General features: G+C 41.5%; 1 protein-coding gene across 2 annotated transcripts in view; it reads right to left on the reverse strand.

Annotated features, from left to right (window-relative positions):
- LOC115473998 (transmembrane 9 superfamily member 2-like) overlaps positions 1-17401 on the reverse strand; it is a 176755-nt gene that overhangs the window by 60342 nt on the left and 99012 nt on the right. For both annotated transcript variants that reach the window (XM_030209257.1, XM_030209258.1), the window contains 3 exons: positions 12936-12993; positions 10469-10628; positions 4531-4682 (listed from right to left, as the gene is read on the reverse strand). In XM_030209257.1, the coding sequence (XP_030065117.1) occupies positions 4531-4682; positions 10469-10628; positions 12936-12993 (370 nt within the window). The remainder of the gene's footprint in view (positions 1-4530; positions 4683-10468; positions 10629-12935; positions 12994-17401) is intronic.

Consider the following 17401-nt stretch of genomic DNA (forward strand, 5'->3'; position numbering starts at 1 on the left):
CTCGGATCAACCAGTCGTCCAGATAAGGATGGACTTGTACTCCTTCCTTTCGCAGGAAGGCCGCGATGACCACCATTACTTTGGAGAAGGTCCGCGGAGCAGTAGCCAACCCGAAAGGGAGGGCTCTGAACTGGAAGTGTCAGCCCAGGACTGCAAAACGCAGAAAGCGTTGATGAGGAGGCCATATGGGAATATGCAGGTACGCTTCCTTGATGTCCAAGGAAGCCCAGAACTCCCCTGCCTTCACTGCCGCTATAACAGAGTGGAGAGTCTCCGTGCGAAAGTGCCGCACTTTCAAGGCCCGAATGACCCCTTGAGGTCGAGGATAGGCCGGACAGAACCTCCTTTCTTTGATACCACAAAGTAAATGGAGTAACGTCCCTTGCCAATCTGATTTTTTGGCACCGGAACGACCGCACCCAGGCGTATCAGGTTGTCCAAGGTCTGCTGCACTGCCACAGCTTTGACCGGAGACTTGCAGGGAGAGAGTACAAACCCATCTCTTAAGGGTCGGCAGAACTCTAGCTTGTAGCCGTCTCTGATGACTTCCAGAACCCAAGCGTCTGAAGTTACCCTGGTTCACTCGCCCAGAAACGAGGACAGGCGTCCTCCAATCTGCACTGGGCCATGGACCAGGGCCCCGTCATTGGGTACGAGACCCTGGGGGAGGACCGGAGGGCGCACCTCCGGGACGGCGGTCTCTGCGAAAGGAATGCTGCTTGGGGGAGAAGTTCCTTTGAAGGAAGAGGGGGCAGAGGAGCCCGACTTGCCCGGGCGGTACCGACGGGCTTCCTGAAACCGTCCTCTGGAGATACCGGGGCGAGCATTGGCCCGAGCCCTGACCTCTGGTAACCTCTTGCCCTTAGACGTGCCGAGATCGGTCACGATTTTGTCCAGCTCGACCCCAAAGAGCAGCTTGCCTTCACAAGGCAACTTAGCCAGGCGGGACTTAGAGGCGTGGTCCGCAGACCAATGTTTCAGCCAAAGTCAGCGCCGCGCAGAGACTGTCTGAGCCATACCTGTAGCCGAGGCTCTCAAGACATCATACAGTAAGTCTGCCAAATAAGCCAAGCCCGATTCCAGGGCCAGCCAATCAGCCCTCAAGGAAGGATCCGAGGGGGAAGCCCGCTGCACCATCGTCAGGCACGCCCTGGCCACATAGGAGCCGCAAACTGAGGCCTGCAAACTTAAGGCAGCCGCCTCGAAGGACGACCTTAAAGCCACTTTCAATCCTCTGTCTTGGGCGTCCTATAGGGCCGTGCCACCTTCCACCAGCAACGCCGTTTTCTTAGTCACCGCAGTGATTAAAGAAACTACGGTAGGCCAAATAAAGGCCTCACGTTCACTTTCAGGCAAAGGATAGAGGCGGGACATAGCCCTAGCCACTTTGAGGCTCGCTTCCGGGACATCCCATTGAGCCGAAATTAAGGTGTGCATGGCATCATGCACGTGGAAGGTTCTAGGCGGGCGCTTCGTCCCCAGCATAATGGCAGAGCCAACAGGGGCTGAGGGAGAGACGTCCTCTGGCGAGGAAATCTTCAAATGCTCATGGCCTGCAGAACAGGTTGGGCAAATCCTCTGAGCGAAAGATCCGTGCTGCAGAGGGGTCATCCGCTCCATCCGAGCGGGAATCCGTCTCCTCCAAGGAATCCCAAAGGACCGTTGGGAGAACTCAAATACGCTGCCCTCATCTACATCAGAGGAAACAGCGTCCTCTAAGGCCTGGGAATCCACCCGAGGGCGTTTACTTCCGGGGGCCTCAACCCCGTTATCGGACAAGGGAGAAGGGGCAGCGTTTTGCATAAGGAAGGCCTGATGCAGCAGCAAAATAAACTCGGGGGAGAAACCCCCCAGACTGTGTATTTCAGCAGCCTGGGCCACAGCCCTAGACGCACCCTCAACCGGCGCTCGCAAGAGCGGGGGAGCAACATGCTGCGCATCCAAGATGGCGTCCGGCGCGACACTCCACGAAGGAGCCGCGCGGGAAGAACGGCGCTTAACTTTAGCCGCTTTTTTGCCGTCGCCCAAATCAAGGGCGGCCATGACATGAACGTCTCCCAGCTCAAGGGCGGCCCAAGAAGAAGCCGTCCGAGCAGAGTGGCCAGCCAAGATGGCGGAGGCGAGCAGCGGGGGATGGGCGTTTATGGCGGGAAAAACCGCCGCGCCGGAGGAAGACCCGGGACACTGACCGGTCTCCAAACTGACACCCAACAAGGGCGAATCAGACTTTAAAACCCCCGCATCCCCGCTAGGAGCGCACACGCGGTCCGGGGAGCGATTCTTTGCGCCCTCGCCCTCCGACGCCATAGGCCACGTGGAGATCAATCGGGGAACCCCCTGCCCGCTATAAAAAGGTAAAAATTACCTGCTTCTCGCTCCAAGCTGTAACGACCTGGTGTCCCAGTGAGTAGCTGCAATAAACGTTTAAATAAACGTCGAAATAAACGCCCTTAAAGACGTCCAAAATTTTTTTTTTTTTTTTTAAACGGAGCCAGCGGGAGGGGGGAGAAAAGGAGGGACCTGGCACTACCAGGTTTGCACTTGCTCAAGAAGAGCCCTCAACCCCAGGCACTCAACAAAACCTAAAAATTAGGCTTGGAGGCCTAGCCAGAGCTGCTGCTGTGTGTGACCACCACCTGCTGAGATAGAGAACATACTGGGGAGTTTCCGGCAGCACATGACCACATATAGGGAGGCAAAAGGATTGCTCTCTATCTCCACCTGCTGGTAGATGGACACAACCCACCAGTCTATGGATTGATCAGCATGATGATATGGAAATCACTATTTGCAGACATTGTTTATGTTAATTAGTCTGGCTCTATCCCTCATTACTGTCATAGATGAGTGAATGGGTATCAGGTTTTAAGGCCAACATGACTAAATCAGAAATTTTAATCATCAGTGGGACAAGAAGTAGTACATGCTTTATGCCTACAATTCTCTTTTAAGTGGGCAAAAGGGTCAATCAGGTATCCAAATATCTATCTGTATCCCATTGGCCAGCACTCGAGAGCCAACTTTATCCCCTAATAAATATTGTATTAAAGGATATCGAGAGCATGCATGAAGGTAACAAAAATTATGATCTCACTGAAGTTTTTGCATTTGTTCCAGAAGCTCCCAAAACTGAACGAAATGATATCCAATTTCATCTGGAACAGGAGGCAACTGAGATTAGCAATGATAATTCTAAACACTGAACGAAGAGGAAGATGGTCTAGCATGCCAAGATTTAAAGTACTGTGAAGCAGTGCAATTAAACATAGTGCTTGACTGGCATAACTGCAATAATGAACCGCAGGTCAACAGCAAGGATTTGGAGGGGGCGTTGCCTACGAGAATGGATGTGGCAAAGGGGATTGCCTATTATGACAGAGTAGGGTAGCCCTTACATGAGAGTAAAAAGCAACTAGGAAAGTTGTGGAAAAAATAGAGATCTCACCTACTGAATGGCAAAAACACTCTAAGCTTACACCCTTGTGAAATAATCCAGGTCTGCCCTCTGACATAAATATTAGTATAATGAAAGAATAGACTGATGGAGTGTATTGTTTGGATCAATTTTGGAATAAGGGAAGGATACTCACTTTTGCAGTACATTACCTTGAAAGCAGAGTCCACTACTTCTATTTACAGGTATAACATTTCATGGGCCTATGAATAGTCTGAGACCCTAAGAATGATTTTCCATTTTCCATTTATTTGTTCTTATATCCCCCATTTTCCAAATTAACAAAGTTCAGTTCAATGTGGCTTACAGTGTAACAAAGAAACAATCAAAATGGCTTACAACATAACAAAGAACAATTAATACGATTTTTGATAGGTGATTAATGGGTATAAGTTTCTACACCGTTGTTATCGCACTTCCGATAAGCTGCTTAATATCTACACACCAACAGATGATCAATCCTGGGGGGGGGGGGGGGGGACGTTCACATACATCTGGTGGGAAAGTGTGGTGCTAGTTTACTGGGAGCAGTTATATGAAAACACAAAATGAAAGAGAAAACTAACAAAAGCTATGCCACTCTGTCTTTAGAATCAGCCATTAAGAAGTATGATGACAGAAGAGAATAAACTAATTGGAAGCGGCATGGAAGCAAAGATGTTCCAGAAGAAGTTTACAGTAAGATATAACATGTCCATAGTAAGTTAACACTTACAGCACTGAAATAGAAAAAGATTACCAATTTTAACCAAAATCTGGAAGTATATGAAAAAGAATAGATCTAAGGAATATTTGGTACAGGAAGGGGGAGGGGATTACCTGAAAAATGTTATGTTGCATCGATTGTAATGCTTAAACTTGTAGGCACTGAAGAAAACCACTGTGCATCCCATGTTGTGGCATTATTAATAATTCAAAATAAAGTAAAAAAAAAATAAAAAACAAAAAAAAGTTTGTCCACCCCTGGTTTATCAGTTATGTATTATCACATCATCCCAAATATTCAAATCCAATGAAAATAGCAAATGTCTGTTAACCAAGTTTCAAAACAGAAATACATGAACTTAAATGCTTACCAGATGCTGTTCAGAATGAAAAATAGCTGAATAAAAATACAACCAAAAGGCAAGATTCCTCCCATGATGATACCCGGTAAGGGTTTTGTGAAAAAAGACTGTTCTGGAATCTGACGAGGAATCTGATTCGTACGAACTGGATGTTCAATAGGCTTAAAAAGAAATTGGTGTCATCAGTGCTTCTTCCTTCACACAACCCACACTTATACAAAAAAAAAAAAAGCAGAAACAGTAGATACATAATCAGTGCTATTAAATGTACACTGCATGGCTGGACAGGAACAAACTGAATACAACGCACAGTAGAGAAGTCAGGCTATGCTTCTTTAGCTGGTAACTTAACAAATGCACAGAAACACTACATTTAAAAGATGGTAAAATATTATGGATAAAATCATGTCCTGTGTTCAAGTAGCATATAAAGCACTAAAGTTAGAACAAGTTTGAAACTGTATGGTTTACAAGTTTGTGAATCATATTTGATTTGGTATGTTGCTAAACTTTGTATGACACAACCCAGAAAATAGTTAAATAAAACCTTGCTGATCCACGTTAACTACTAACACAAAGCCAGAGAAGCACAGAAGCATGCAACTGAGTCACTAGAATATGTACAAGCTTGGACATCATTGGTTGTACAATAAGGTTTCTCGACTTTGTGGTGGCAATTCTCACAACAACCCACCCAAGTGCCAAGTTCAGTTCTGCCTTTGAAAATTACCCCTGGATATAAGAGGCATGCACAGACTAAAACTAGCTGATCTCCCCAAGACCTTTTAAATGAGTGGGTCACTTGGCTGATTTTACTGACCACCCAGCTAACAGACTATTTTATAATCCTGCACAGTACTTCCACACCCCAACCCGGCTACTCTTTCATGCCAACCAGCCGGCAAACATTTTTGGGGAAAACATTGAAAGATTTCAAAGTGCAATGTACACATGTTATTTTCTAATACCACCCAAATGCCTTCATTTAATCCAGCTAAAAGTATGCATTGTTGTAACACATCGCATGTACTTTTTACAGAGTTATGGATAGAAACAGGAAAAAAATGAAGACAGATAAAGACCATATGGTCTTATCTAGACTGCCCACCCATGCCATTTGCTATCTCTTCCTCTCCCTCACAGATCCTATGCACTTATCCCAACCTTCCTTGCCCAAGTAAATTGGTATTTATCTTGATAAATGGCTTTTGAAAACATTCTTCTGTATATAGAAGCCAAGTTATATATGCACTATATATAGAAACTAAGCACACCTAAAGATCTCCATACTGTATAGATCAAAAGCAGTGTTAAGAAAATCCTTCCAAAAGCACAAGTCTGAACTGTTATATTAATAGACCACAAGCCTTTACTTCAAAATGTATTTGAGTTTTTGATTCTTCCTTTAGTCGTTTCATTTTCTCACATTAAAAAAAAAAAATACATTCCTCTAAATATATATCAAAAGCTGAACTAAAACAAGATGTCAAAATCTTTTTAATCCGACACGTCAAGGAAATACTGGTGCCGTGGTAGCATTCAAACAAACAACTGTAAGGGACTCTGACTAAATGGAAGAAGATTAGAAAAAATGATCACCTGGATGGCAGTGTGTTGATTCACTTTTTGATGGAGTCATTTATTTCTTATCAAAAAATAATGACAGCAATTTACAGAAAAGGGTTTTTCAGCACAAAAAATGTGCAAGGTCTACTTCCAACAGCAAGGTTAAAAAACAGCTACCGTTTAAAATAATGGGCCGGATTACACAGCTTCAGCCTAGGGTGTGAGCAGAAATCAAGTGCTACTCTAGCTAATGCACTGAAAAATCAAGAGAAGCAGAAAATGTAGGAATCTCACTTACAAAACAAAAAAACTATATAATATTGTAATTGATTCTTATAGATTTAAACTAAACATGAATATGAAAATGGAGCTGGGTAGGCCAGGAAAAATTTCATTTTAAGATTCCATGTTTGCAGAGTTTTTGCAAGTTTTATTACTCTATTATTTTCATTTCAGGAGCAATTTTATTAACAGTGCAAACTACTTAACAGTGGGCACACTATTCTTCAGTAGTACACACTGTAAATGACATGAGAAAACACCAACATTTCAAGGGTTTTATTATGATTTTATATTGTTTTTTAAATGAAACATTTGCAGAAGGGAAGATTTTAGCAGCACTCCAGGGAGGTGTGAGGGTGGTACATAGCAGGGGCGTAGCCAGCCTTCCGTGGGGGAGGGGGCCAGAGCCCGGGGGGAGGGGGCACATTTTAGCCCTCCCCTGGCGCCACCCCCCCACCGCCAACATTGCCGCCACCCCCCCTCCCGCCGCAGCCTACCTTTACTTTTGCTGGCAGGGGATCCCACTCCCCGCCAGCCGACGTCTTCTTCTCAGTCGCTTCCTGCTCTTCAATTTGTTTGCTGACGTCCTGCACGTTGTACGTGCAGGACGTCAGACTCAGAGAACAGACTGTTCTCTGAGTCTGACGTCCTGCACGTACAATTACGTGCAGGACATCAGCAAACAAATTGAAAAGCAGGAAGGACTGAGAAGACGTCGGCTGGCGGGGAGTGGGATCCCCCGCCAGCAAAAGTAAAGGTAGGCGGCGGCGGGGGCGGGTTCGCCGGGAGGGGGGTCCTGGGGTGAATCTGCGGGGGCCCCGGCCCCCTCAGGCCCCACGTAGCTATGCCACTGGTACATAGTGCCGAATTGCAGGAATGTCACTTTCGAACTGTACACAGGGCATATTTCTCAGTGAAGCAAGCCTGGTATGCAGGTGTGGTGAAAACAAGTGCGTGCCCTAAATGTGCAGAAGTAAATGCATCATTTTGCCATGGTATGTGGCAATGTAGAGAGATACAAGGGTTTTGGTCAGCTCTCTCCCAATTCCTAAGCTGGGTCCTAGGATATCAAGTGGTTCTGTCCTTTGAGGGGATGATACTGAGTTCTATGATGACATGGAATAAGGGAACGCTCGAAGAAAAGATGTTCCTTAGTAAACTCTGTATTTTGGGGAAAAAATGCATTCTTAATTGTTGGACAGTGGATAAAGGCCCCTCGTTTTGGTATTGGAGAAATAAGTTGCACAAGCTCATGTTATGGGAAATGCAGGATGCCCGCAGCTCACCGAAGAGACGGCAGCGATTTATAAAAATTTGGGGGGCATATATACAAACAATATCCCCAAGAGCGCGGAGTCAAGTTCTGAATACCTTAGGTTAGTTGGTGCGCATGGAATGTGTATGGAAAAGAAACATGAAGTAGAATTATCAAAGTCAGGCATCACTGCTAGGTGGTTGAGTGCATGAAGAGGGGGGAGGGGGAAGGTTATTAAAATGTTTAGAGATTCTTGTTAATACAGTTTTATTGGCGACGGACTTGATATCAGGCGAAGTCTGATAGGAATGTTATAGCTGTATAGCAGGTGTGATCTTCAATAACTATATTGGGAGGGAAGGGGGGAGGGGGGTAAAATGATCAAAATGATATAATGGACAATGCACAGTTACAAATTGGAAATGTTATGATCCGGTGTGTTGTTTTGGAAGTTGGCTGTGTTAGTTTACAATGCAACTAAATGTGTTTACTAAATAAGAAATGTATAAAGATAAGTAGGTTGGGGTGGGGGATGTAAAGGCTATAAAATGGTGACTGTCTGCGTGGGTATACTCCCGTCTAATGTATAGTGTGATATGGAAAAGTTTTGCTTACTGGTTGACAGCTTGTATGCACTGACTTGTCATCAATAAAAATTGTTAAATATTAAAAAAAGGGGGGGGGGGATAAAAGTTATAAAAATTTGATGGCTGCACGTAATGCTGTATTTTTGAAATGTTGCTCCACTGAGCTCTGTAAAATTGCATTGATGCCGCTATGTAAAGGTGGATTTGTATATTCTTTTTTTTTGATCTGCCATCAATAAAAACCGTTGAAACATAAATGAAACATTTGCCACATTTCGAATGTACAACCCTAGCTGATACTATTCTAAAACTTTTTTCTTAACTGAAGTACATAAATCATATTGTGTCTACAATATCTCATGCATCTCTTCCTAATAACCAAACTAGCTGTGATTGCCTCAATGAGAAAACTGAGCAGCACAGCCCTAAAACCCTACTTGGTCTCTGGTCATCTCCCTCCTTTGACCTTAACCCCATCCCGTGCAGCTGGTCCTAAGTACACTGCAATTTTCTCACCATTTTGGTTACCACCACTTCTCTACGGTATGCTACTCCAGGCATTACCACTAGTGTTACACAATTGTCTTGACCTAGAAAAAAAGCTTGGGATACATATGGGGCTTTCAGTGCTGTTAGGTAACATTTGTGAATGGCCATTAATACAAAAAGAAAAAATAGAAAAAGCAGCCATTTCACGGCTGCAGGAAAACTAGTCTTAGTGCACAAGAAAAACCCAAGCAAGGGCGCACGCTAAGGCCACTTTTTAAGCAATAGCTTAATAAAGGGAACCCTAAATGAAATATAGCTCAATACATGGCAATACAAACTCAAAGCATGCATAAATCTACAATAAGAGACAGGTCAATGTTTCTGCGTACATAAAGCATCCTCTACAGTTTTATTTAGGTTAAGGGCCAAAGCCATCTCGTTTTTAAGTCTTCAAAACTGCTGAATTGAAATACAAAATTAGAATTGCACACTACAAGGGCCAGTACATCTGATTTTATTTTTAAACTCATTAAGCTTAGCTTACCATATTTTTCGGACTATAAGACGCACTTTTTTCCCCCCAAACTTGGGAGGAAAATGGGGGGTGCGTCTTATAGTCCGAAGGTAGACTTCTCCCTACTCACGCGATCTTCCCTGGTGGTCTAGTGATGTCGGGGCAGGAAAGAGCCTCCTCTTTCCTGCCCAGCGCGCTGCTCTCCATCCTCCTGTATGCATTGCTGCCTGACGGTCTCGGCGAGATTCAAAATGGCCACCGAGACTTCAATTCTCGGCGGCCATTTTGAATCTCGCCGAGACCGTCAGGCAGCAATGCATACAGGAGGATGGAGAGCAGCGCGCTGGGCAGGAAAGAGAGGGCTCTTTCCTGCCCCGACGTCACTAGACCACCAGGGAAGATCGTGTGATTAGGGAGAAGTGGTGACAGGGCCGGGGGGGGGGAGGGCGATCCCGAACTCGGAGGGAGGGAGGGATTCGGACAAGACGCACCGGAGCACCTAGGTTTTAGAGTTGGGAAAAAGGAAAAAAAAAAATTTCCTATTTCCCTCCTCTAAAACCTAGGTGCGTCTTATGGTCCGGTGCGTCTTATAGTCCGAAAAATACGGTATATTTAAAAGCAACTGGCCCCCTTGATCTTATTTTTCTCATACTGAATCCAATACCTTAAGGCTGATGTACTAGACTGCAGCATTATTTCGTAAAATGAGCCTTTGTATAAAAACATTGAAAATTTTGTACATTTTTCACCTAAAACTCCTTCACAAATAATTCTACAAATATTAAAAACTTTTACATATTTGCTAGGTGTGAAAGTAGCAAGTTTTTATAGCCAGGTTAGCTATGGAATTCAATATACAGAAGGGAGGCTGCTAGCCTGAGGAAATCCTGTGAGGTATCACATCAGCCACTTTGTACTAATTTCAATGCAGTCTGGACATCTCTGGCTTTCATCATACTCCGCACTGAATGATGCCAATTTACATTCCCATCTACAAACAGAAAACAAACATTTTTTTTTTAAGCCTACAGCACCTGTTATTACCAGATGGTCACCCATCCACATACTAACCAGGTCCAACCCAGGTTGGTTTCTGAGATCAGAGAGGATCAGGCACATTCAGGGTGGTGTAGTGGTGTGGCCATAGGCACATTATTTTTTTTAATGGGGATATGGAATAATCCAAAGTAGTCCTGCAGATATATTCCATAAATGAGCAACATAAGCCTTGCATTAAGTAAATTAAATGTATACCCGCTGCTTGAATCCAAAGTATGCCCCAATGAATGTTAATGGTACTGAAATTCCAAACCACATTGACAAGATAGCAACCAGAGTACCAAAAGGAATGGCAGCAGATGATTTTTCCTTCCAAAGGATAAGATTCATAACAAAGAAATCCATAAAGATAATTCTAAGAAGAAAAAAAAGTTAATTAGTGGATTATGACTATCTTTATTAACCGATTTGCTGCTAAAAACTCAGGAAAATCATTAACACACAATTTTATTCTCGTAAGGGAAGAATAGGGTTGTGATAATGGTATCTGGTGATCACACTACTATCTGTGACAATGAGGCCTGCACCCCTCTGCTGTTTGTGCATCTTTCAGATACTTTCTGCAGTAATCTGAATTGCCTCTAGGGGAAGCAAAAAATTATTTCAGTGCAGCAAGGCCCAGAACAGAGAAAGAGAATGAAAATCATATCTTTTAACATCTGTGTCATTTCCAATGGAAAATGTGGAGAAAATATGACATGGCAGGTGGCAACCAGCCAAAGAAATTGCATTTTTCAGGAACTGAAGCTCAGTGGACACAGTGCTGTGGTAAAACCTTACCAGTGCAAGCATTATTTATTTGTAGCATTTGTATCCCACATTTTCCCACCAATTTGCAGGCTCAATGTGGCTTACATTTACCGTGGTGGCGATTGCCATTTCCAGTTAACAGAATTACAAATGGTATTGCATTAAGTTATCACTTATAAATGCATTATTTTTATATGTCAGAGGCCCATACTATGCAATACACTGCCAAAAATAAAATAATTTAAAAAATATTCCCATACATCCTTAGGAAAGATTTTGAACACCCTCCCTCCCCCCCAAAAAAATTAAAACTTCACAGGTTTACTTCTTGCATATAAGAAAAAAGATTACATGTGTAACAAAACAGTGCATCAGAGAGAGCCTTGCAGGCATAGAGTTAATGCCACATCCAGCTAAGCTCTCTGCATTGCTGCCTTTGTTGGTGTAGCAAAGGATTTCTCATCCAGTCCCCTCTATCTTGTTCTCTTAGACTTCTGCAACTGGAGTCATGATTGTTGAAATTGCCGACAACTGCAAAAATTCCCTCTATCTTGTAACTAACATGTTGGTACTACACATATTGAATCTAAGTAAGCTTAACATTGAATGAATTTGCACATCTGACTGCAGCCTTTATTTCTTTAGTTTTCAACCATCAAAAGGTTGTAGATGTAGGGGTTGCTAGTAGTGGTTACCTGGAGGCACAGTTGAGGAGCAGAGGAGTATACCTTTTACTCACCAGTGCATAAAACATACACAAGGACTGATTTATTGCTAGTGGAGAAATCATACATACAGGGAGTAAATAGGCATGAAACTACTGTCCGGTGTGGAAATATTCTAGAATGAATGACAATGGGGAAGTGAAGCCAGCACAGTTGGGTAAGCAGATTTGCAGTAATGTGCATGCTGGTAATTAAAAGCTACATCATTAAACACTGGAGACAGTCAGTGACACTATCAGAGAAGAAGTGGTACAGAAATTAGTGAGCATGTGCCTTAGGAGCAGGGCTTTTTTTGAGGGGTACTGAGTACCGGCACCTTTTCCATTGTCTGCTATAATTGACCCATGGACCCCAATGAAAGAGCTCAGGCTCTAACACACCAATGTTGTGTTGTCATAGATTTTGTGACTAGTTGCAGGAGGCCTGGCTATTGTGGGGTGGGTCCCTCAGTGATCACCCCACTCTTGAAGGGTGGCCTAGCATTTGGGTACTGGCACCTTTATTGCTAGAACAAATGTACTGCTTAGGAGTAGCCTAGTGGTTAGTGGACTTTGATCCTGAGGAGGGCAAGTCACTTAACCATCCAATGCTCCAGGTACAAATAAGTACCTTTATATACTATGTAAACTGCTTTGAATGTAGTCCCATTCCCTTTCCCCTCATTACTGTTTACAGAACTCATGAAAAGCTATGGCCACCAAAGTTTTAGGATCCTTTCTTGAAGTGGCGGAATAAACAAAAAAGATGTGTTGAATAAAAGCAATATAGGAGAGGAGGGAAACCTATTCTCGACTTGAGGTGAAAGGAGGGGAAATTTGGGAGGAAGGGGTTGTGCAATGGATGGATACAATTTGACGTGTTATGACTTATGTCATTTAGAAGTGAGATGGGCTGGGGCAAGGGAGTGAGGAATTAAAGGGGGAAATTTTGGTATAACTGGGTGTGATCCAGTGGCAACTGGAGATGATTGCTTATATTAAGGTATGTATTTGAAGCATAGTTTGTGTTGGCAAAAATTATAAATAAAAAAAAAATGGTTGCTGAGACAGCCATTGGAAGATCAGGTGTACTCTGCCAATCTTACAGCATCACATTTGCTGTATTGATTGCTCTGCAGGGAAACAGAAAGGCAAAATGAAAAGTGCATTATATAAAAGGAAGCAAAGACAAGAAAAAAATGTACTAACCCTGGACAAAGAAGAGCTGTCAGTAACACATTTGTTTTCCACTTTTCTCCTCCAAATGCTGAGAAGTAAACAAAAATAAAGATAAATGTGTTTTATCTGAAAAAGCATTATTGTGCCAGGAATAAAAATATGGGGTCAGGATGCCCATAGAAAATAATTCCTAAGAATCAAATTGGCATTTTGGTAGAAGGGAAGGCAAGAAAAGGCTGTAGGTTGCAAACAGTTAGGACTTATAATTTGAAAACTATGTACAAATGCCTAATCTGGACTGGCTGGTATTGTTAATGTTCTGATGCATTAAAATATAAAGCAAATCTCCCATATAGCCTTTGTTTTTGTAGCAGTGCATTACCTTCACACAGTGCAAGAAACTAAGTCCATCAATACATCATTTAAGAGATTTGTTTCCCCAGCAACTTCCTACAGCTTCTGTGGACTTGCAGCTCAACTGGAATATGCCTCAACTGAAGCTCCAGTACAATGAGCTACTCACTCAGAAGCGTTTCCACATTTTTATTGCAAACCCCCTCCCCCAATTCTTGTCCAGCTCAGCTGTTGCAGTGACAATCCCCTGGCCTTGACATAGAGTTCAGGCCTCAAGTACAGCAAACAGGCCAGGTTTTCAGGATATCCCTAATGAATAACCAACTTGCACTCAAGAGACTATACAAATCAGTATCAAAATCTGTCAAAAGAACAGATCCCAGATGAAAATTCCCAAAATACAGCTCTTTAATAAAGACTCTACCTGGCATGGCCTGCCTTTGGGGCATATAACTAAAAACAGTAATGAAATCATAATTAACATACAACATATAAAAAAAAAATCAACAAATCAAAAAACATATAAAGTGTGAGGGTTCAGGCAAAGTTTTACATGTACTAAGCAGCACAATTATAAAAAGTAAAATGTGGCCATACATATAAGCGTAACTAATGGCATTTAAAAACAAAATCAAATAAAATTTAAACAAAAACAAAGAATGACCTAAATATAAAATGGACAATTGTATGTCTTTGCAACATGCTAAAAACTCTCATTCCTAAAAAAGGAAAAACAAAAATGTATGTCTCGGTCCTAATTGGGGTTTTATTTTAAGCAAAGTGCCCCCCGGGGGTTATAAAGTCGTGCAGCAATGCAGACACAGCCCATTCAAAGTGAATAAGCTATGCCAGCATTAGCGCACCAAAGTCACTAGCGCGGCTTTGTAAAACAGGAGGGTGCGGATCCCATATGCAGTGAAACAGTGAGGGCTACTGGCAACTCGTATCTAAAAGTGCTTTAGTGTACTCATGTATCAAAAAGGCATGCCTTTGTGTGATTCAAGACAACCAATCTTAAGGACATTACATACCAAACTTGGAAATGTACTAGACCTATACTCCAAGGTCACTGTGAAAATGCTCAGTAAAGCTCTAAAAACACAAAGGTTTAAATGTATAAAAATAGACTCCTAGGTTCCATTAAAACTATTAAACCACACCATCGTGACTAAATCACACAACAGCTTTGTTCACACATCCTGTGGAAAATGCAGCCATATTCAGGCAAACTACAAAATCTTTTCTTTTTTTCTTTTAAATTAAAAAGCAGATTACCAATACTTATGAGCTTTAAAAAAAACAAAATAATAAACAAAATTCCACTATCACACTCATCAAGTTTTGCAGCAACAATAGCACAGCCACCTAGCTGCCAGAAGCACCAAGAACACTGTGCTAGGAGGAATATTTATGGGGAACTTCCAGGTCAAAGTTCAAATGTGACTGTCCAATAGGAAGAGACAGAGCCCAATAGACGGGCATAATTTATGTGCTAGTTGAATTTCAAACATCCCTAGCTGAGATTGCTTTAAAATAAAATTACTTTTATTTTGATAAGACTATCAGCAAATAAGGGGTACCACTATGGGCTGCACAATGGCACTGACCATTGCCAATCTCTACATGGATCATTTTGGAAAAAAAAAAAAAAAAAAGCATTTCTAATGTGCATCAGTAATCAGTTAGGGGGTCTGGAAAATGTACATTTATGTTTTTAAACAGTAATTTGAAGTTCTAATTGAATTATAATAGGGATAGCTTTTCCTGATATTTTGATTGTTAAAAAGAACAGCAAGTTAGTGACTGCCATTTACAGAAAACTGAATGTTGTGAACAAATTACTGCATTATGACAGCTGTCATAGTAGAGCTTTAAAAAGAAATGTGCCATACATAGAAATGTATAGGCGCGTTAGCGTTTAACGCACCTTAGATTTACAGGTGCGTTAAAAACGCTAATGCGCCTTAGTAAACACACCCCTAAGTGGGCTTTGAATAAGAGACTGATAGAACATTGCAGTGCTCTTAATAGAGAAGTTTTAGACAAACCTTTGAACATTCTATAAGAATGCACCACAAATTTGAAGACTTTAATTTTTTTGTATTACAAAGTCCTACCATCCCCTGGATTGAACAGATGATGATCTCTGAATGCAGAAATGTGAGTCCTTGTAGTTTAAATAAGGAGTTAGATCTTCTTCTTTGTCTGACATGCAAATTTTAAATGTGTGTACATTTGTTTTATTCATGCCTGCTTGTTTATTCTGTCCCTCCATTTTACTCCCTCCCCCCCTTTTTATTATTTATTGATTTATAATTCACCATACTATGAGTCATGTTGCTTTTATTCTATCTATGAACACTGTTCATCCAGGCTTCTATTTTGGTTTGGATTCCCGAATTTTGTGCATTTTTATGCTTTTAATGCCCTTTTTAAAATTTGGGGGGGAAACAAGCCTGTTTTTCATACATTTGTATGCCAGTTTTACCGTCTTTCTGGTTCTGCTGATTCGCAACATGTCATTGGAACATAGATATTTTCCGAACACATTAACATTTTCAGTGTGTTTAACACATTATGATATTTTTGCCATTTGAGGGGGGGGGGGGGGGGGTTTTGAGCATTTTCAACAGTTTATGCCTGTCTATTAGGGCTCTGTCTTTTCCTATTGAACAATCACGTTTTAACTTTGACCTGGAAGTTCCTTATAAATAGTGTTCCCAGCACAAAGTGTTCTTGATGCCACTGGCAACTAGATGGTTGTGTTATTGTTGCCATTAAACTTGGTGAGTGATATTGGAATTTGTTTCTCATTTTGTTTCTTTTAAGCTTGTAAGTGTCGGTAAAAAAGTTTATAGGCCGCCTGAATATGGCTGTATTTTCCACAGGGTGGTTGAACAAATCTGTTGTTTAATTTAGTCACAGTAGTGTGGTTTAATAGTTTTAATGGAATGCTATTTTTACACCTTTACGTCTGTTTTTTTTTTTTTTTTTAAAGCTTTACTGAGCATTTTCACTGTGACCTTGGAGTATAGGTCTGGTACATCTCCAAGTTTGGAATGTAATGCCCTTAAGATTTGGTTTTCTTGAATCACACAAAAGGCATGCCTTTTTGATACATGAGTATACCAAAACACTGATTTTAGATATTAGTTGCCAGCAGCCCTGTTTTCACTGCATACACGCCTTTTTTAGAATTGAGATTTGTTTTTGGGGAGGGGGGGGAGGTTTAGTATGTTACAAGACACACACTTGCCCATTTTATATTTTAGGTCATTCTTTGATTTTTTTTTTTTTTTGCGCCATTAGTTATGCTTATATGCATGGTCACATTTACTTTTTGTAACTGTGCTTGTTAGTGCACATAAAACTTTGACTGGACCCTCAAACTTTATGTTTTTTTAATGACTTTTTATGCATTATATGTTAATTAAAATGATTTGTTTTTAGTTATATACCTCTAAGGCAGCCCTTGTTGGGCGAAACAGTCTTTAATAAAGAACTGTATTTTGGGACTTTATATCTGGGATCTATTCTTTTTCTACCTATCCCTAAAATGAATATGCAGGAGATAAATTTGAATACAAGACGGTAGCATGCATGCAGATCTGTCAAGGTTTATTGAGAGCTTTCCTTAATAAACCATTCCTGCACAGCAAAACAAGGTAGTGCACAATCCAAAAAAATTCAATAAAAAAAGGGCAGAAAGGAATTATGCCAATTAAGGGGGGAGGTAGAGGATGAAAGCAGATACAGTGTATCCATGGTATAACAAGTAATGCCAAAGGTGGATGGATCAAGACAGAGACAGTCTAATCTAACCCAATGTATTTCTTCAACACTATCTGATGGAATCTTTATGTGGATAAAAACTTAATAAATGGGCCAATCATCCTTTTCTCACTGCCATATTAAAAATATGGATGAAAATATATCTAATCAGTATGTATTTCAACATTCTCCTCTCCTTACACTTAAATTTCGGCTACGCAGTTTATTTGGGAAACAAAACAGCTATTCCATCCTATTTTCTATGCTATTCTGACTCAACCTTTAAATCACACAGTGAAGTAGAAGATATGTTGGGATTTAAACTATCATTTTTTCCAATACTTTCAATTAAGACATTTTGCTTTAGCTTC

This window comes from Microcaecilia unicolor, chromosome 7 (genome assembly GCF_901765095.1).
Source record: "Microcaecilia unicolor chromosome 7, aMicUni1.1, whole genome shotgun sequence".
Classification (NCBI taxonomy): Eukaryota; Metazoa; Chordata; class Amphibia; order Gymnophiona; family Siphonopidae; genus Microcaecilia; species Microcaecilia unicolor.